The 22,306-nt window shown below is 45.9% G+C and overlaps 1 protein-coding gene across 1 annotated transcript in view; it reads right to left on the bottom strand.

Moving 5' to 3' along the window:
- The window catches only part of LOC144495147 (15-hydroxyprostaglandin dehydrogenase [NAD(+)]-like), an 88,982-nt gene that overhangs the window by 32,357 nt on the left and 34,319 nt on the right, over positions 1-22,306 (bottom strand). The window contains exon 3 of the mRNA XM_078215110.1: positions 1,685-1,791. Coding sequence (XP_078071236.1) covers positions 1,685-1,791 — 107 coding nt within the window. The remainder of the gene's footprint in view (positions 1-1,684; positions 1,792-22,306) is intronic.

The following is a 22,306-nucleotide window of genomic DNA, read 5'->3' as shown; positions in this document are numbered from 1 at the left end:
TTTAAAACAAGTCAGAAACTGTTTGATAAGTAAAACTAGTAAAATGAGGAAGTATTGCCGCACTTATTTCAACACACTCTCGTTATCAAAACACTTCCCCCAGCCAATTGCTTGAGCGTGCAATAACCTATTGTTATGTCAGCAAAATTCTGCAGAAGTTCTGCGCTGGGGGAGGCGATGGCCCAGTGGTATTATCGCTAGACTATTAATCCAGAGACTCAGCTAATGTTCTGGGGACCCGGGTTCGAATCCCATCACGGCAGATGGTGGAATTTGAATTCAATTTAAAAAAATCTGGAATTAAGAATCGACTGATGACCATGAAACCATTGTCGATTGTCGGAAAAACCCATCTGGTTCACTAAAGTCCTTTAGGGAAGGAAATCTGTCGTCTTTATCTGGTCTGGCCTACATGTGACTCCAGAGCCACAGCAATGTGGTTGACTCTCTACTTCCCTCTGAACGAGGGCAACTGGGGATGGGCAATAAATGCTGGCCATGCAGCGACACCCATGTCCTATGAAATGATAAGAAAAATAGTAACATGGTTCACACAGCAACGAACATAGGAACAGGAGGAGGCCATTTGGCTCCATGAGTTTGTTGCATTCTTTAGTTAGATCCTGGCTGACCACATTTCCCTGCTTTGGTTCCCGCGACTAACAGGGAATCTGTCAATTTGTTTTGACATTTGCAATTGTTCCCTTACCTCAACATGTTTCCATTACTCTATATGTAAATAAATGCTTCCTGACATTATTCCTCACTCTAATTTTAATCATGTTGTGGATTCCCCAAGGGAGGAAATGGTTTCTCTTTATCCACCCTGTCGACTCCTTCAATCATTTGAAACATCTGAATTAGTTCACTGCTTAATCTTCTATGATGCCATCAATAGAAGCCCACTCAATGTCCTGAACCCATTTATCTCGACTTGCATTCTGCTGAATCGATGCTCCACTCCCTTCATATACCTTTCTTGAGGTGTGGCACTAGAACACAATGATTTTTTGCCTGAAACAAGGTTTAACAAGAGGAACAAAAACACAGGGGGACATAAGGAAGAAGACGGAATAAACTTTGACCTTAGCTTAGGGAGAGCAATATTTATTTATTTGTTATTTATTATTGTCTCAAGTAGGCTTACATTATGGGTGGCACGGTGGCACAGTGGTTAACACTGCTGCCTCACAGCGCCAAAGACCTGAGTTCGATTCCCGGCTTGGGAGTTTGCACATTCTCCCCGTGTCTGCATGGGTTTCCTCCAGGTGCTCCGGTTTTGTCCCACAGTCTGTAAGACGTACTGGTTAAGTGCATTGGCCGTGCTAAATTCTCCCTCAGTGTACCCAAACAGGCGTCGGAGTGTGGCGACTAGGGAATTTTCACAGTAACTTCATTGCAATGTTAATATAAGCCTACATGTGACACTAATAAATAAACTTAAAAAAACTTTAACACTGCAATGAAGTTACTGTGAAAATCCCCTAATCATCACACTCTGGCACTTGTTCTGTTCACTGAGGGAGAATTTACGACTTATGGAGGCAGAAATCTAGCAAGGGTGAAGATGTAATGGAGCAACAAATGAAGCAATGATTTCAAAGACAGGATTTTAAAAATAGTTGTCCCTGGATGTTGAAAGTAGATTTGGCATGGAAATAACGTCTCATTGTACCATACTTACTAGATTGACAGATATGGTCTTTTCCCAGGAATTTTCATTGTTTATCCCAGCATTGTTGCACAGTACATCTAGTCTTCCAAACGTCTGCACCGTTTCACAAAAAACATCTGGAAGAAACAGTGAACGATTTTTCATAGAATCATAGAATTCCTACAGTGCAGACGAAGCCATTCGGTCCATTGGGTCTGCACTGACTCTCCGAAAGAACATCTTATCCAAGCTCTTTACCCCTATCCCTGTAACCGCACACATTTACAACCTAACCTACATATCTTTGAACATTAAGGGGCAATTTAGCATGCCTAATCCACCTAACCTTCACATCTTTGGAGCGTGGGAGGAAACCGGATCACCCGGAGGAAACCTATGCAGACACAGGGAGAATGTGGAAACTCCACACAAACAGTGACCCAAGGCTGGATTCGAACCTGTGTCCCTGGCGCTGTGAGGCAGCAGAGTTAACCACTGTGCCACCGTGCCGCCCCTTCTGATTTGATTGATCAGATTTAGAAACTGTTGTTTCCCTGTAGCCTCCTACAGCGAAGGGCATTAAAGTATTTAGATTGCTGGCAGACAACATACAGTGTAGAAGGAGGCCATTCAGCCCATCGAGTCTGCACTGACCACAATCCCACTCAGGCCCTGTTCCTGTAACCCCCCACATATTTACCCTGCTAATCCCCCTGACACTAGTGTCAATTTAGCATAGCCAATCAACCCAACCCGCACATCTTTGGACTGTGGGAGGAAACCGGAGCATCCGGAGGAAACCCACACAGACACGGGGAGAATGTGCAAACTCCACACAGACAGTGACCTGAGGGCGGAAGTGAACCCAGGTCTCTGGTGCTGTGAGGCAGCAGTGCTAACCACTGTGCTACCATATAAGATGTTGTGAATTCATACAGCTTTCACTTGCTTAGTGTGCAATTTTTAATGCAGATATGAATTAAATTCCCATCCGCGATGTATATGCGGAGAGACTGACAGCTACCACTTCAACTCTGGCCTCTGCTTTGCCTCAGAAAGAATATGCTGGAAGACTAAAGTTTGTCTATTCTGCCGATGCTGAATGAGCTGTGGGGAGATTCTGGCAATTTTTGTGTCAGGTTCTTTTCTTTCTTGTTTGCAATACTGTTAAGATGATTCCATTGCCTTATCATTGAAACATTAAGATGGCACAACAAGGGCTGAAAATCTCCGACTGGTCATCCAGACAGGAGACCTGTTTCATTTAGACACCTGGGAGGCATAGCATCAGGAAGGGTGAGGTCAGACATCTTTTCAGAACAACTCATCAGCTACAGGTCACCAAGGCAACTGACCATGCCTCCAGGTCTGAGGAAGTTAGGCCCATTTGGGGTGGGAAGGTGGGAGGCCATGGGGGAGGAGAGAGATCCAAAACATTCGTGGACCAGGCTGGTTTTGAGAAGCCTGGAGCAGATCTTGCTCCTCCAGACCAAAAGGATGTGGAGGCATTGGAGAGAGGGTACAGAAAAGATTTATCAGGATGTTGTCTGGTATGGCGGGCATTAGCTATGAGGAGAGGCTGGAAAAATTTGGTTTGTTCTCACTGGAACGACGGAGGTTGAGGGGTGACCTGATTGAAGTCTACAAAATTATGGGGAGCATGGACAAAGTGGATAGTCAGAAGCTTTTTCCCAGGATGGAAGAGTCAATTACACGGGGGCTGATGCACGATTAATTCACTCGGGAGGCTGGATTGTACCCGGGAAATAAAGGCTTTTATTAGCAACAAGAATGGAGCATACTGCTTAACAATACAATCCCAGACTAAATGGTCACTAGGAAGTGCAGTGACCTTTATACTCCTATAGGTAGGCGGAGCCAACCGGAGTGTACCACAGAACAATACCAACAGGTAGAACACCCCAACCCTAACCCCAACAGTAACAAGAGTAACATATGTACAAGTACCCATAGTGATAACCATCTATGGTTCAGTACCCACAGGGGCATAGGTTTAAGATGTGAGGGGCAAGGTTTAAAAGAGATGTACGAGGCAAGTACAGGTATTAGATTTGGAGGTAGGTGAGCACTTTGGTGACAGTGACCACAATTCGATTACGTTTACCTTAGCAATGGAAAAGGATAGGTATATACCAAAGGGCAAGAGTTATAGCTGGGGGAAAGGAAATTATGATGCAATTAGGCAAGATTTAGCTGGCATAGGTTGGGGAAGGAAACTGCAGGGGATGGGCACAATTGTAATGTGGAACTTGTTCAAGGAACAGCTACTACGCGTCCTTGATAAATCTGTACCTGTCAGGCAGGGAGGAAGCAGACGTGTGAGGGAACCGTGGTTTACTAAGGAGGTTGAATCTCTTGTGAAGAGGAAGAAGGAGACTTACGTTAAGATGAGACATGAAGGCTCAGTTAGGGCACTTGAGAGTTACAAGTTAGCCAGGAAGGACCTAAAGAAAGAGTTAAGAAGAGCCAGGAGGGGACATGAGAAGTCTTTGGCAGGTAGGATCAAGGAAAACACTAAAGCTTTCTATCGGTATGTCAGAAGTAAAAGAATGACTAGGGTAAGATTAGGGCCAGTCAAGGACAGTAGTGGGAAGTTGTGCGTGGAGTCTGAAGAGGTAGGAGAGGCACTAAATGAATATTTTTCGTTGGTATTCACACTGCAGAGGGACAGTGTTGTCGAGGGGAGTACTGAGATGCAGGCTGTTGGACTGGATGGGATTGATGTTCATAAGGAGGAGGTGTTAGCAATTCTGGAAAGGGTAAAAATAGATAAGTCCCCTGGGCGGATGGGATTTATCCTAGGATTCTCTGGGAGGCTAGAGAGGAGATTGCAGAGCCTTTGGCTTTGATCTTTGTGTCGTCATTGTCTACAGGAACAGTGCCAGAAGACTGGAGGATAGCAAATGTTGTCCCCTTGTTCAAGAAGGGGAGTAGGGACAACCCTGGTAATTATAGACCGGTGAGCCTTACTTCTGTTGTGGGCAAAGTTTTGGAAAGGATTATAAGAGATAGGATTTATAATCACCTAGAAAGGAATAATTTGATTAGGGATAGTCAGCACGGTTTTGTGAAGGGTAGGTCGTGCCTCACAAATCTTATTGAGTTCTTTGAGAAGGTGACCAAAGAGGTGGATGAGGGTAAAGCGGTTGATGTGGTGTATATGGATTTCAGCAAAGCATTTGATAAGGTTCCCCATGGTAAGCTTTTGCAGAAAATACGGACACATGGGATTGAGGGTGATTTAGTGGTTTGGATCAGGAATTGGCTAGCTGTAAGAAAACAGAGGGTGGTGGTTGATGGGAAATATTCATCCTGGAGTTCAGTTACTAGTGGTGTACCGCAAGGATCTGTTTTGGGGCCACTGCTGTTTGTCATTTTTATTAATGACCTGGATGAGGGCATGGAAGGATGGATTAGTAAATTTGCGGATGACACTAAAGTCGGTGGAGTTGTAGACAGTGGGGAGGGAAGTGGCAGGTTACAGAGGGACATAGATAAGCTGCAGAGCTGGGCTGAGAGGTGGCAAATGGAGTTTAATGCAGAAAAGTGTGAGGTGATTTACTTTGGAAGGAGTAACAGGAATACAGAGTACTGGGCTAATGGTAAGATACTTGGTAGTGTGGATGAACAGAGGGATCTGGGTGTCCATGTGTACAGATCCCTGAAAATTGGCACCCAGGTTGATAGGGTTGTTAAGAAGGCATGCGGTGTGTTAGCTTTTATTGGTAGAGGGATTGAGTTTCGGAGCCAGGAGGTCATGCTGCAACTGTACAAAACTCTGGTGCGGCCGCATTTGGAGTATTGCGTACAGTTCTGGTCGCCGCATTATAGGAAAGATGTGGAAGTGTTGGAAAGGGTGCAGAGGAGATTTACCAGGATGTTGCCTGGTATGGTGGGAAAATCGTCTGAGGAAAGGCTGAGGGGCTTGAGGTTGTTTTCATTAGACAGAAGAAGGTTAAGAGATGACTTAATAGAGGCCTACAAGATAATCAGAGGATTAGATAGGGTGGATAGTGAGAGCCTTTTTCAAACAAAGAACAATACAGCACAGGAACAGGCCCTTCGGCATCCGGATTTTCCTCGGATGGTGATGGCTAGCACGAGGGGACATAGCTTTAAATTGAGGGGTGAGAAATATAGGACAGATGTTAGAGGTAGGTTCTTTACTCAGGGAGTAGTAAGGGCATGGAATGCCCTGCCTGCAGCAGTAGTGGACTCGTCAACATTAAGAGCATTCAAATGGTTATTGGATAAACATATGGATGATATTGGAATAGTGTAGATCAGAGGGGCTTTAGATTGGTTCCACTGGTCGGCGCAACATCGAGGGCCGAAGGGCCTGTACCGCGCTGTCGTGTTCTATGTTCTAAGTTTTTTTACACAGTGTGGTGGGTGCCTGGAACTCACTACCAGGGGAGGTAGTGGAAGCAGATACATAGAACATAGAACAGTACAGCACAGAACAGGCCCTTCGGCCCACGATGTTGTGCTGAGCTTTGTCTGAAACCCAGATCAAGCTATTTCCTCCCTATCATCCCGAAGTACTCCATGTGCCTATCCAATAGCTTCTTAAATGTTCCTAAAGTTTCTGACTCCACTATCCCTGCAGGCAGTCCATTCCACACACCAACCACTCTCTGAGTAAAAAACCTACCTCGGACATCCTTCATATATCTCCCACCATGAACCCTATAGTTATGCCCCCTTGTAATAGCTCCATTCACCCAAGGAAATAGTCTTTGAACGTTCTCTCTATCTATCCCTCTCATCATCTTGTAAACCTCTATCAAGTCTCCTCTCAACCTCCTCCGCTCTAAAGAGAAAAGCCCAAGTTCCCTCAACCTTTCCTCATAAGACCTACCCTCCAAACCAGGCAGCATCCTGGTAAATCTCCTTTGCACTCTTTTCAGTGTCTCCACATCCTTCTTATAGTGTGGTGACCAGAACTGCACGCAATATTCCAAATGTGGTCTCACCAAGGCCCTATACAGTTGCAGCATAACCCCACGGCTCTTAAACTCAAACCACCTGTTAATGAACGCCAACACACTATAGGCCTTCTTCACAGCTCTATCCACTTGAGTGACAACCTTCAGAGATCTGTGGATATGAACCCCAAGATCTCTTTGTTCCTCCACATTCTTCAGAAACCTACCTTTGACCCTGTAATCCACATTCAAATTTGTCCTACCAAAATGAATCACCTCGCATTTATCAGGGTTAAACTCCATTTTTCAGCCCAGCTTTGCATCCTATCTATAGAACATAGAACATAGAACATAGAACATTACAGCGCAGAACAGGCCCTTCGGCCCACGATGTTGCACCGACCAGTTAAAAAAAAAAAAACTGTGACCCTCCAACCTAAACCAATTTCTTTTCGTCCATGAACCTATCTACGGATCTCTTAAACGCCCCCAAACTAGGCGCATTTACTACTGATGCTGGCAGGGCATTCCAATCCCTCACCACCCTCTGGGTAAAGAACCTACCCCTGACATCGGTTCTATAACTACCCCCCCTCAATTTAAAGCCATGCCCCCTCGTGCTGGATTTCTCCATCAGAGGAAAAAGGCTATCACTATCCACCCTATCTAAACCTCTAATCATCTTATATGTTTCAATAAGATCCCCTCTTAGCCGCCGCCTTTCCAGCGAAAACATGTCTCTTTGCAGCCTACAACAGCCCTCCACCTCATCCACTACTCATCCAATTTTAGTGTCATCAGCAAATTTACTGATCTACCCTTCAGCCCCCTCCTCCAAGTCAGTTATAAAAATTACAAATAGCAGAGGACCAAGCACTGATCCCTGTGGCACTCCGCTGGTAACCGGTTTCCAGTCTGAAAATTTTCCATCCACTACCACCCTCTGTCTTCTGTGAGATACAGTCAGAGTTTTAACAATACCAGGTTAAAGTCCAACAGGTTTATTTGGTAGCAAATACCATTAGCTTTCGGAGCGCTGACGAAGGAGCATTATTCTGTAACTTGATTCTGTCTGTTTGCACTGTTTGAGAGCAGATTTCCACTCCATCTGACGAAGGAGCTGCGCTCCGAAAGCTAATGGTATTTGCTACCAAATAAACCTGTTGGACTTTAACCTGGTGTTGTTAAAACTCTTACTGTGTTCACCCCAGTCCAACGCCGGCATCTCCACATTCTGTTAGATTGCCAGTTACCTATCCAATTGGCCAAACTTCCCTCTATCCCACACATCCTTACTTGCTTCATAAGCCGACCATGGGGGACTTTATCAAACGCCTTACTAAAATCCATGTATATGACATCAACTGCACTGCCTTCATCAACACACTTAGTTACCTCCTCAAAAAATTCTATCAAAGTTGTGAGGCAAGACTTGCCCTTCACGAATCCGTGCTGACTATCCCGGATTAAGCTGCATCTTTCTAAATGGTCGTAAATCCTATCCCTAAGGACCTTTTCCATCAACTTACTGACCACCGAAGTAAGACTAACCGGCCTATAATTACCAGTGTCATTTCTATTCCCTTTCTTAAACAGAGGAACAACATTCTCCACTCTCCAGTCCTCTGGCACCACCCCCGTGTAAGAAGTTTAACAACACCAGGTTAAAGTCCAACAGGTTTATTTGGTAGCAAAAGCCACACCCGTGGACAGTGAGGACCCAAAGATCAATGCCAAAGGCTCTGCTATCTCATCCCTTGCCTCCCAAAGAATCCTAGGGTATATTTCATCAGGCCCAGGGGACTTATCAACCTTCAGTTTATTCAAAATTGCTAGTATATCTTCCCTCCGAACATCTACTTCCTCCAGCCGATCAGCCTGTGGCACCCTCTCTTCCTCAAAAACATGGCCCCTCTCCTTGGTGAACACCGAAGAATAGTATTCATTCATCACCTCTCCTATCTCTTCTGACTCCATGCACAAATTCCCACTGCCGTCCTTGACCGGCCCCAACCTCACCCTGGTCATTCTTTTATTCCTCACATAAGAGTAAAAAGCCTTGGATAGTGAGTTTTAAGGGGTGTCTGGACAAATACATGAATGAAGTAAAGTTAAAAGTTCATTTATTAGTCACAAGTAAGGCTTACATTAACACTGCAATAAAATTACTGTAAAATTCCCCCAGTCGCCACACTCCGGCACCTGTTTGGGTCAATGCGCCTAACCAGCACATCTTTCAGGCTGTGGGAAGAAACCGGAGGAAACCCGAAGGAAACCCACGCAGACATGGGAAGAACGTGCAAACTCCACACAGACAGTGACCCAAGCCGGGAATCGAACCCGGGTCCCTGGAGCTGTAATAGAGGGTCCCCCGAAAGGTAGAGGGTTTTAGTTCACACAGGCAGCATGGTCGGTGCAGGCTTGGAGGGCTGAAGGGCCTCCTCCTGTGTTGCAATTTTCTTTGTTCTAGACAGATAATACTAAACAGGAACTCGTGCTTTTGTGTTCCTCTTCGGTTCAATCGCCAGCAGAGGGATGCTACTCCATCCAGATCAGGGCAAGAGTCAGGATCCTACATACATCACAGGACTTTGGTTTGTATTTGACAGAGCCTAGTACCTGATTCAAGGTGCTGCTCAAACCGACCTGCTGGGGAATTACACTGGCGGCAACAGAACAGCTATTTTTGAGCTATTGCTGGTCTATTTCTACTGTCCTCTACTTTAGGGGAAATGATAGTCTGGTGATTATTTCTCAACTATTAATCCAGAAACTCAGCTGATGTTCTGGGGACCCAGGTTCAAATCCCACCACAGCAGATGGTGGAATTTGAATTCAATTTTAAAAAATTGGAATTAAGAATCTACTAAATTACCATGGGAGGCATTTGGGGTGAGAAGGTGGGAGACCATGGGGGAGGAGAGAGATCCAAAACATTAGTGGACCAGGCTGGTTTTGAGAAGCCTGGAGCAGACCTTGCTCCTCCAGACCAGAAGAATGTAGAGGCTTTGGAGAGGGGACAGAAAAGATTTACCAGGATGTTGCCTGGTATGGAGGGCATTGTTGGAAAAACCCATCTGGCTCACCATTCTTTAGGGAAGGAAATCTGCCATCCTCACCTGGTCTGGCCTACATGTGGCTCCAGAGCCACAGCAATGTGGTTGACTCTCGACTGCCCTCGGGCAACTCGGGTTGGACAATAAATGCTGGCCAGTCAGCGACAGCCATTTCTCATGACTGAATAAATGAGATAAGAGCCCTTAACATTGGTAAGAGGCCTTAACATTGGTAAGAGGCCTTAACATTCACCTCCACTGTCTTTATGATCCCATGAAAAATCTCCTACCCAAGCTGTCTTTTTCTGTTCCATCATCCAGGTTTTTCATGTACACACTAAGATGCTAAAAGCTTTTGTTGTGAGCTTGTTTCAGGATTCTTCCTTCCGTAAGCCAAAACTGAACAAAAGGTAATGACTTTTAATTTAAAATAATATTGGTTAGATGTTCATTTGCCCACCATCTCTACCGAGGAACAATCCCTGCCCATTTCCCTGGTTTGGGGCATCATTATATACTCTTGCCCAGTTCCCAGCCATGAAGGGAGAGCTGGTGAGAGATCCCGAGGTGAGTCCACCTGTTGCTGCAGTTAGGCCAAGGCTCCAGCATCAAAAGATGTGTGGGGGGTCAATTAATGAGGCAGGACAAAAAGTAAGAATTGCATTTAGATAGCAGCCTTCATGACATCTCAAAGTGCCTTGGAGATCCAGTGCAGACACAATGGGCCAAATGGCCCACTTCTGCGCTGTAATAGTTCTGTGATTCTTTGACTTTAGGGACAGTGAGGTTTGTTTAGGTGTAATCATTGTTGTAATGTACAAAACAGGACAGAAAGTTTGGACACAGCCAACTCCCTCAAACAGCAATTTAATAATGACTGAATGATTTGTTTTATGTGCATGCAAGGTGAGTAGTTGGTGGATGGTTAGAGTGTGGTACAGACCAACAACATGGGTTCAATCCCAATATTTGAATGTTTTAAAGGCAAAGATAAATAAATTTTTGAACAGTAGAGGAATTAAGGGTTATGGTGAACGGGCGGGTAAGTGGAGCTGAGTCCACGGAAAGATCAGTCATGATCTTATTGAATGGCGGAGCAGACTCGAGGGCTGAATGGCCTATTCCTGCTCCTAGTTCTTATGTTCTTATACTGGGAGGTATTCCTTGGGGCCTGCCTCCTCATGTTACCCCACAGTAATACCAAGCCATATAAGCCATGATTATTCACCTTTGGACAATGGGGAGACTGCCTCAAAGAGAGAATTTGTTTTACTGACATTGATCGAGGGATAAGCATTATCTGGGACACAGTAAATAACTCCTCGGCTCTCCCTCGCATATAGCCACAGGATCTTTTTCCACCACCTGAGAGAGTAGGCAGGGCCTCAGTTTGCAGGCGGTATGGTGGCACAGTGGTTAGCACTGTGACCTCACAGCTCTGGGGACCTGGGTTCGATTCCCGCCTTGGGTCACTGTCTGTGTAGAGTTTGCACATTCTCCCCGCATCTGCGTGGGTTTCCTCTGGGTGCTACGGTTTCCTCCCACAGTCCAAAGATGTGTGGGTTAGGTGCATTGGTCATGCTAAATTGCGCCTTAGTGTCCCGGGATGCGTAAGTTAGAGGGATTAGTGGGGTAAATATGTGGGGTTAATGGGATAGGGCCGAGGTGGGATTGTTGTTGGTTCAGAGTTAATGGGCCGAATCTTTTGCACTGTAGGGAACCTATGATAATGTCTCATTTGAAGGATAGCACCGTTGAAAGTGTAGAGTTCCCTCAGTACCGCACTGAAGCGTCAGCCTAGATTTGGGACTCAAGTACCTGAAGTGCGACTTGAACTCGCACCTTCTGGGCCCTGATCTTTTCCTGAAAACCCTGTTACTGAGGCCTTCAGCAAGTGTTGGCCAAAATGGACCACAAGACCATAAGATATAGGAGCAGAATTAGGCTGTTCGGCCCATCGAGTCTGCTCCGCCATTCAGTCATGGCTGATATGATTCTCATCCCCATTCTCCTGCCTTCTCCCCGTAACCCTTGATACCCTTATTGATCAAGAACTTTTCTATCTCTGTCTTAAAGACACGCAATAACCTGGCCTCCACAGCCCTCTGAGGCTTGTAGTTATTCTTCCGCTGCTCCTTCCTCATGTGAAGCCTTTCAGACCTTCCTGCAGCCACCCCAGGCACCACTGGCAGATGAAGGGAAATGGACCCCTGCCCCTCTTTCAGCATTTCTGTGTGATAGGAAGGAAAACGATCCTCAAGGTGTGGGGATGGGCAAATTAATAAAACTGGGATGGGAAAGCAGCTATAGACACCACTGCTCGATTTTTCCCTGTGATTTCATTGCTATCTGTCTGATTTGGGGCTGAGTACGAACATATGAACAAGGATCAGGAGTAGGCCATTCGGCCTCTTGTGCCAGCTCTGCATTTAATAAGATCATGGCTAATCTGAGATTAAACCTCATATCTGCACCCGGCCTAGCCCGAAAGCCTATCACCCCTGTGCTAACCACGAATCCAGCCACCTCGACCTTACAAAGATTCAAGGGGCGGGATTTTACGGCCGTGCTCGCCCCAAAACTGGGAAATCCTGCCCAAGGTCAATGGCCCTTTGCATGGTCCGCACCCCCCGCCCCCCACCGCGCGCCCGCTATGATCCCATGACAGGCAGGACAGGAAAATTCCCCTCAAAGACTCTGCGTCCACTGCCTTTTCTGGAAGAAGTTCCAAAGACTCACAACCCTCTGAGAAATGACATTTCACCTCATCTCCGTTTTAAATGAGCGACCCCTTATTTTTAAGCAGTGACCCTTAGTTCTGGATTCTCTCGCAAGAGGAAACATCCTTTCCACATCCACCCTGTTAAGACAACACTGTCAGGTTGCACGTGTTTGGACTGTGGGAGGGAACCGGAGCACCTGGAGGAAACCCATGCAGACACGGGGAGAATGTGTAGACTCCACACAGACAGTGACCCAAGGCTGGAATTGAACCTGGGTCCCTGGTGCTGTGAGGCAGCAGTGCTAACCACTGTGCCACAGTGATCGCCTTCATGGGTGAGTCCCAATTTCTTGGGAGTTCAACAGTTGGCTATCCATTTTGCTGCTGATACACCAGGAGTTGAAAACAGTGTGGCCTGTTGCCTAGGCCCACCTGATGCCACATTCTGGCATATGGCTGCTTCACCATCCAAATTGGGGCCCTCTGACATATGTAAGGCCCTGATCGATTGAGGCCAGACAAAAAAGGAACACAAAAATTATTCAAAGTTATATTTTAAACGACGAGGAGTGTCTCCCCTTCAAACTTATTGGTCAAACTTAGCTGGCAGGCTGTAGGCCTCCCCCTCGGATCCCCCCTTTAATCGTGGAAAACATCCTTTCCAGATGTATCACAGTTTGGTATGGCTCCTGCTCTGCCCAAGACCGCAAGAAACTACAAAGAGTTGTGAACGTAGCCCATTCCATCACGCAAACCAGCCTCCCATCCATTGACACTGTCTACACTTCCCGCTGCCTCGGCAAAGCAGCCAGCATAATTAAGGATCCCACACATCCCGAACATTCTCTCTTCCACCTTCTTCCGTCAGGAAAAAAGATACAAAAGTCTGAGGTCACGTACCAATCGACTCAAGAACAGCTTCTTCCCTGCTGCCATCAGACTTTTGAATGGACCTACCTCGCATTAAGTTGATCTTTCTCTACACCCTAGCTATGACTGTAACACTACATTCTGCACTCTCTCCTTTCCTTCTCTATGAACGGTATGCTTTGTCTGTATAGCGCGCAAGAAACAATACTTATCACTGTATAGTAATAATACATGTGACAATAATAAATCAAATCAAATCAACTCCCTCCCAAACCAAGGCTCTGTCTGTAGGCCTCCCAGATCTAATCTTGAGCACGGTATATGTTTGGTTTAGGCGCAATTACTATTTCATTTGGTTTACAAAGCATGTGCTTTTAATTTTAATTTCAAAGTGACTTGAGTTTGGGCAGTTTCAGAGTAATTCATGAATATTCAAAGACTCCTGTTGCTGTATAATCGAATGCAGATTGGGAACAGGGAAGCAGATCTCTCCCCTTTTGTCCCCGTGCTAACCATTGCAAGCAGAGTGACGAGGAAGCCCTTCTGATGCGGAAAGCAGAAATGAAATAGGCATGAGCCTATGCAGTTTAATGATAAGGGTGGAAGGATGGTTGAACAGATATTTGATGTTTCACCGTTTGCAAAGATCATTTAATTAAATCTGTAAAATTTAGTTCAAGTCCAGATGTTTCATTTGTTATCCCTTGTGAATTTATAATCTGAGTGACGCATTCTGCAAGAACTGCTTGTAAAATCTGAACCAGTTGCAGAAAGCTAAGAACCTAATAAGACAAGCCATTACTGTGGTCTGGCATGCATCAGTAATTTGATTCTGGTTTTAAATACACACAGGTTTGCACGTTCTTCCTGTGTCTGCATGGGTTTCCTCCGGGTGCTCCAGTTTCCTCCCACAGTCCAAAGATGTGCAGGTTAGATGGATTGGCCATGCTAAACTGCCTCTTAGTGTGCCAAGTTGTGTAGGTTAGGGGGATTCGCAGGGTAAATACGTGGGGTTGCTGGGATAGGGCCTGTGTAAGATTTAAAAAAGGTGGGTTGGTACAGACATGATGGGCCAAATGGCCTCCTTCTGCACTGTTGGCATTCTATGATATCTCAGTGATTTCTGGAGTAGAGTACTATCGATCAATAGCATCTTGATTTCCGAGTGGTTTCTTGCGTCAGAAGCACAGAAACAGGAGTTGGCCATTCAGCCCCTCAAGCCTGCTCCACCATTCAATTAGATCAAAGCTTATCTGCTCCTCAACTCAACTTAGCTCCACTTTGATAACCTTACCTAGCAACATTCTATCAGTTTCAGCTTGACTGTCACAGCATCAGCAGCCTTTTGAGGAAGAAAATTCCAGATACCCACTATCCTTTGTTTGAAAAAGAGCTCCCTGATTCCCTCCTAAATGCCCTGGCTCTAACTTTAACATGATGGCAGGAATCCTGCAGCCTTTTTAATTTGATTTATTATTGTCACATATATTAGTATACACTGAAAAGTATTTCTTATGCGCTGTACAGACAAAGAATACCGTTCCTAGAGTACATAAGGGAGGAGGAAAGGAGAGGGTGCAGAATGTAGTGTTACAGCCATTGCTAGAGTGTAGAGAAAGATCAGTTTAATATATGACAGGACTATTCAAAAGTTTGATGGCAGCAGGGAAGAAGCTGTTCTTGAGTCGGTTGCTACAGTTGATACTAATAAATAAACATCAAACTGTTTACCAGGCTGATTCCGGGGATGGCAGGACTGATGTGTGAGGAGAGATTGACTAGGTTAGGATTGTTTTTGCTGGAGTTCAGATAAATGAGGGGGGATCTCATATGGACTTATAAAATTCTAACAGGACTAGACAGGGTCAATGCAGGGAAGGTGTTCCCAATGGTACGAGTGGCCAGAACCAGGGGTCTCAGTCTGAGGATTCAGGGTAGACCATTTAGGACGGAGGTGAGGAGACATTCCTTCACCCAAAGAGTGGTGAGCCTGTGGAATTCATTACCACAGGAAGTAGTTGATGCCAAAATATTGAATGTATTCAAGAGGCGGCTGGATATAACACTTGGGGCAAATGGGATCAAAGGTTATGGGGGAAAAGCAGGATTAGGCTATTAAGTTGGACGATCAGCCATGATCGTAATCATAGAATCATAGAATCCTACAGTGCAGAAAGAGGCCATTCGGCCCATCGAGTCTGCACCAACCACAATCCCACCCAGGCCCTATCCACATGTCCCTACATATTTACCCACTAACCCCTCTAACCTATGCATCCCGGGACACTAAGGGGCAATTTAGAATGGCCAATCAACCTAGCCCGCACATCTTTGGACTGTGGGAGGAAACCCATGCAGACACGGTGAGAATGTGCAAACTCCACACAGAATGGCGGGGCAGGCGCAAAGGGCCAAATGGCCTCCTCCTGCTCCTATCTTCTATGTTTCTATGTTAATTTTAAAAGTGACCTCAGACTTTTGCATCTTTTTCCCGACGGAAGAAGGTGGAAAAGAGAATGTCCAGGGTGCCTGGGGTCCTTGATTATGCTGGCTGCTTTCTCGAAGCAGGGGGAAGTGTAGATGGAGTCAATGGATGGGAGGCTGGTTTGCGTGAAGGATTGAACTTTGTTCATAACTTTTTGTAGTTTCTTGTGGTCTTGGGCAGAGCAGGAGCCATGCCAAGCTGTGATACAACCAGAAAGAATGCTTTCTATGGTGCATCTGTAAAAATTGGTGAGAGTCGTAGCCGTCATGTTGAATTTCATTAGCTTCCTGTGAAAGTAGAGGTGTTGGTGGAGCTTTCTTAACTCTAGCGTCAGCATGGAGACACCAGGACAGGTTGTTGGTGATCTGGACACCTAAAAACTTCAAGCCTCGTGCTGGGGTTTCCCCTGGCGGAGGCATCTCACCAATGGCCGGCAACAGGATCTTCTGGTTTTGCCAGAATCAATGGCTGTCTCCCTGTCCTGCCATCGGGGAACCCGGTGAGGGCATGGACTTTGGTGGGACTGGAAGATCCCACCTGACGTTCTCTTGTTCTTGATTCCAGTGGTTGAGTTTGAAGTTCCTCCCCATTTACCCTACCAAATCTAACATTTTAAACAAGAAGCTTCTATTTCCTCTGCTTTTATTGCTGTATCTTATTGATACATTTGTTTTTGCCGAGACATGATTCGTGCAAATCCAACATCATTTTGAATTCAAGTGCACCTCAGCGGTTGTTGCTTTTCTAGTACGGCACTGCTGATCGTTTTAATTGAACAAAACCACCTTCTCTCCTATTACTCTTTGTTACGGTTTTGTGGCAGAACTAATCAAATCATTCTTTATCCCTTCCACAAGAAAATTGTACATCTTAACAATTTCCTTTGTACTCGGAGACATTCTGAATATCAACTTTGTATAAATAAGTGTTCCTGTGAATTTAGTAACAGAAGGGAAACCATAGCAACAACTGTGATTGTTCCCAGCTCCTGTTGTTCCTATCACTGCGTCAGCCTTGGCCCAGTTGGTCGTGCACGTAGCTCTGAGTCTGGAAAATTGTGGGTTCAAACCCCACTCCTGATTGCTAGATTCCAAAGATGTGCAGGTCAGGTTGATTGGCCATGCTAAAATTGCCCTTAGTGTCCTGAGATGTGTCGGTTAGAGGGATTAGTGGGTAAATATGTAGGGATATGGGGGTCGGGCCTGGGTGGGATTGTGGTCGGTGCAGACTCGATGGGCCGAAGGGCCTCTTTCTGTACTGTAGGGCTTCTATGATTTCTATGATTTCGAGGCCCAAATGTCAAGGCTTACACACCAATGCAATACTGAAGGAGTGCTGCATTTCTGGGGGTGTCATTTTTCAGGCAATACATTAAAGTATGGCTATTGTTAAGGTGACACAGTGGTTAACACTGATCCCTCACAGCGCCAGGGACCCGTGTTCGATTCCTGGCTTGGGTCACTGTCTGTGCAGAGTCTGCAAGTTCTCCTTGTGTCTGCGTGGGTTTCCTCCGGGTGCTCCGATTTCCTCCCACAGTCTGAAAGACGTACTGGTTAGGTGCATTGGCCATGCTAAATTCTCCCTCAGTGCACCCGAACAGGCACCGAACTGTGGTGACTAGGGGATTTTCAAAGTAACTTCCTTGCAGTGTTAATGTAAGCCTACTTGTGACACTAATAAACTGATCTGATTTATTATTGCCACATGTATTAGTATACAGTGAAAAGTATTGTTTGTTACGTGCTATACAGACAAAGCATACCGTTCATAGAGAAGGAAAGGAGAGAGTGCAGGATGTAGTGTTACAACCATAGCTAGGGTGTAGAGAAAGATCACTTTAGCGCGAGGGAGGTCCATTCAAAAATCTGATGGCAGCAGGGAAGAAGCTGTTCTTGAATCGGTTGACATGTGACCTCAGATGTTTGTATCTTTTTCCCGACGGAAGAAGGCGGAAGAGAGTATGTCCGGGGTGCGTGAGGTCCTTAATTATGCTGGCTGCTTTTCTGAGGCAGCGGGAAGTGTAGACAGAGTCAATGGATGGGAGGCTGGTTTGGGTGATGGACTGGGTTTCATTCATGGCCCTTTGTAGTTTCTTGCGGTCTTGGGCAGAGCAGGAGCCAGACCAAGCTGTGATACAACCAGAAAGAATGCTTTCTATGGTGCATCTGTAAAAGTTGGTGAGGGTCGTAGCTGACACACCAAATTCCTTAAGTCTTCTGAGAAAGTAGAGGCGTTGGTGGGCTTTCTTAACTATAGTGTTGGCATGGGGGGGGGGGGGGACCAGGACAGGTTGTTGGTGATCTGGACACCTAAAAACCTGAAGCTTAAACTATGTCTGTTTTCTCAGACGATTCCATGCTGCTAATGTGCAACAATTATTTGATTTTGAGAGCTTGCTGTCCTCAAATTGGCTGCCGTGTTTCTGCATTGCATCAGTGATGGCACGTTACTGGCTGTGAAATGAGATATCCTGAGGTTGCGAAAGGCACTGTATTTAGTTTTGTTCTCATGCCACATTGGTAAAACTCCAACTGGAATCACAGCTGCATCCCTTGTTTCTTTTATGTTCTGGAGCTCAGGGGAGCAGTTTTATTTTGCAAAGAGAAATCTTTAATCAGAATGCTTTTGAATGCAAATTTAAAGCTTGTCCGATCAGCCCAGTGATTGGATTTCAGGAATTTGAAATTGCGCTGTGGGTTCATGCATATGAATACTTTGAAGTTTGTCTTGATATAGACTTAGTTGACCTGTTTCAAACAGATTAGCGAATACGTCTGCTAAAATAATAGGTCAGACCATCGCTGTGATGGTGAGGGTTGACCAGTTGTGAAAGCCTTTTCCTTTAAGCCAACCCTGCTTGCCCGAAGGTTGACTGATTTTGACTCTGCTTTGACCCAAACCATTGATAACAATTGGCCCCTTTTTGTTGCTTCTGGCTTGTGTGACCATATTCACTGACGTAGAAAGAGAAAATGCTGGAATTACCCAGTTGCACAGATAGCATCTCGAGAGGGAGGGAGAGAGCGCGGAGAGGTAAACAACACTTCATCAGAAATGAAAGCTTTCAGCTTCACTTCATCTGTTAGTCCCTGCCTCCCACTGCCTTTCACATGCCTTACTTTCCCTTAGCGAACCAGGCAGCATCTGTGGAATGAGAAACAAGAGTCACCATTTCTGTTTGATGACCTTTCGCTCCAAGCTGATGGAAGTTCATCGACCTGAACTGTTAACTCTGCTCCCCTCTCCCCACAGATGTTACCACACAAGTGTATCTGGCATTTTCTGTTTACAATTCAGATTTCCAGCAACCACGGTGCTTACATTCCTTGGGAGATGATGGGTGGGATTTTCCGGCCCTGCTCACCCCAAGGCTGGAAAATCTCGCCCGAGGTCAACAGATCTTTGCATGGTCCGTTTCCCGCCCTCTACGATTCCCGTGGCTGGCGGGACAGGAAGATTTCGCCCAGTGTTTTTCTTTGATGTTTTCAATTCATGCCCTTTCACATTGTCTGAAGGTAACCTCAGCTGTCTAACAATTGCTGATGTTTGCTTATAACCAGGCTGAAGCTCAATCTCCCAACACCTCCTCTCTCGTGCATTCCCCAGCCTCCCTCCATTCCGATCCCCAGATTCAGTTTTCCAGTGGAGTTGGATAATGAAAACTGCAAACCTCTCTGGCATAAAGATTTTACTTTCTGGTTTGATGCATCTGCATTTCATGGGTGGTGAACACTATTCGCGTTTGTTCTATTTGCAATCAAAACTTTAGAAATGGTTCAAGGAAACAATTCGTCACAGTTTTGGCAACCAACAACTCAAGTGCAAGTTCCAACACCTTCAAACTACTCTGCTTTTTAACTCCTCTGCTTGATGGAGGAAGGGCTTTTTGATAATAGTCTTCACTAAATCCCTACAGTGCTGAAGGAGGCCATTTGACCCATCAAGTCTGCACCAACCACATTCCCACCCAGGCCCAATTCCCATAATCCCACACATTTATCCTGCTAATCCCCCTGACACTAAGGTGCAGTTTAGCATGGCCAATCAACCTAACCCTCACATCTTTGGACTGTGGGAGGAAATCGGAGCATCAAGAGGAAACCCACGCAGACACAGAGAGAATGTGCAAACTCCACACAGACAGTGACTGAAACCGGAATTGAACCTGGGTCCCTGGTGCTGTGCCAACCACTGTGCCACCGCGCAGCCTGGTCTTAAACTTAATGAGGCAACAACAACTCACTGAGACTCATTAAACAGCACCTTCCAAACTCCTGATGTCAACCAGGGAGGCGATGGCTGAGTGGTATTGTCGTTGGCTATTAAACCGAGCTAATGTTCTGGGGACCTGGGTTTGAATCCGACCATGGCAGATAGTGGAATCTGAATTCAATAAAAAAGATCTAGTTTAAGAATCTACTGATGACCATGAAACCATTGTCAATTGTCAGAAAAACTCATCTGGTTCACTAATGCCCTTTGGGGAAGGAAGTATGCCGTCCTTACCTGGTCTGACCTACATGTAACTCCAGAGCCACAGCAATGTGGTTGACTCTCAACTGACTTCAGGCAATTAGGGGCGGGCAATAAATACTGGCCAGCCAGCAATGCCTATGTCCCACGAATGAGTAAAAAAAAACATTTAAATGGACGAGGGCAGCAGATGCAAGGGAAACCTCCAACTGCAATTTGCCCTCCAAGTTACATGCCATCCTGGTATAGGTTCCTGATCCTTTGGTGCCACTGTGTCAAAGCCTTGGAACTCACAATCTAACAGCCCCGTGTGTGTACTGACACCACACAGACTGCAGCGGTTCAAGAATGTGGCTCGTCACATTCTTCTCAAGGGCAATTAGGGTTGGGGAATAAATGCTGGCCTACACAGAAGTTGAAACCCATGTTTTCTTGTCCAAGGTTCCCCATTTAATTTGACCTACTTGTGAGTTACACTGCAGTGCAAGTTGATCAAGTAACCTCTATCTGATTTCAAGACTCAGTGACATTAAATTCTTCAGCTTTATCTCTCATGCTGAGGTCCCAGGATGTCCCCAAAGTTTCTCCCGCACAGGAACGTACAAATTAGGAGCAGGAGTAGGCCACTTGGTCCTGAGAGCCTGTTCTCCCTATGAATAAAGTCATGGCTGATCCGATTATAACCTCAACGCCACATCCTTGCCTACCCCTGATAACTGTTCACCCACTTGGTAATCAAGAATCTATCTCACTTTGCCTTCAAAATATCCAAAGAGTGGGATTTTCCAGCCGCACTCGCCCCAAAACCTGAAAATCCTGCCCGAGGTCAATGGACCTTTACATCGTCCCCTCCCCCTACCCCCATCCACTATGATTCCCGTGGCGGATGAGATGGGAAAATCTCTCCCAAAGACTCTGGGAGGAATTTTCCACTCCTATTTCTGGAGGGTGGGATTAGTGGCGGGGCAGAAGAGTCCACGGGAGTCCCAAAGCACATTTTACATCGCCAATGATGTAACGGGTATCCCTGATAAGTAAGTGTGATTATCAGGCCTTTACTCCTGATAGCCCATTCACACCAATGTGAATCACAACAGGACCCTATGACATGCACCCTGGCGAGCAGAACCTGCTGGAAGTGTACAGGTGAGTACAGAATGCATTGCCTGGGGAAGGTACAGGGTAGTGCCAAGGTAATGCAGCTGAGAGTGATGGGGCATTGTCCAGGCAGTTCTATGGGCAGTGCTGGGTCCAGGGGGAAGTGCCAGGATTAGCAGACAGCACCAGAGCAGTGCCAGTGCAGAGTGGACTTTTAATTCCAGCCGGTTCATTGAGTTTATATTCCACCATCTGTGATTCAAAGCTGGGTTCCAGGTCCCCAGAGGATTACCCTGGGTCTCTGGAGTACTAGGCCAGAGACAATACCACTGTGCCACCACCTCCCAGTCTTCCACCTGTGTACCATCTACAAGATTCACTGGAGGAAGTTACCAAGGTGCTTTCAGCAGCACCTTCCAATTCCATGACCATGACCACCTGGAAGGACAAGAGCAGCAGATACCCGGAAACGCCACCACCTGGAGGTTGCCTTCCAAGTCACTCACCATCCTGACTTGGAAATATATCACCGTTCCTTCACTGTTGCTGGGTCAAAACCCTGGCATTGTCTCCCAAACAGCATGGCGGTTGTACCTACACCTCAGGGACTGCCTTGGATAAGCAGCCAGCATAATTAATGACCCCACGCACCCCAAACATTCTCTCTTCCACCTTTTCCAGTCGGGAAAAAGATACAAAAGTCTGAGGGCACGTACCAATCGACTCAAGATCAGCTTCTTTCCTGCTGCCATCAGACTTTTGAATGGATCTACCTCACATTAAGTTTATTTTTCTCTACACCCTAGCTATGTCTGTAACACTACATTCTGCACTCTCTCCTTTCCTTCTCTATGAACGGTATGCTTTGTCTGTATAGCACGCAAGAAACAATACTTTACACTGTATGTTAATACATATGACAAAAATAAATCAAATCAAATATTAATCAGAATTGACTCAACAGCTGGGCTGCATCAACAAGTACCACCGCTACCAAGA

The sequence above is a fragment of the Mustelus asterias genome, chromosome 6 (genome assembly GCF_964213995.1).
Source record: "Mustelus asterias chromosome 6, sMusAst1.hap1.1, whole genome shotgun sequence".
NCBI lineage: Eukaryota > Metazoa > Chordata > Chondrichthyes > Carcharhiniformes > Triakidae > Mustelus > Mustelus asterias.
Note: the sequence above shows the minus strand (reverse complement) of the source record. Positions and strands in the feature narration are given on the sequence as shown.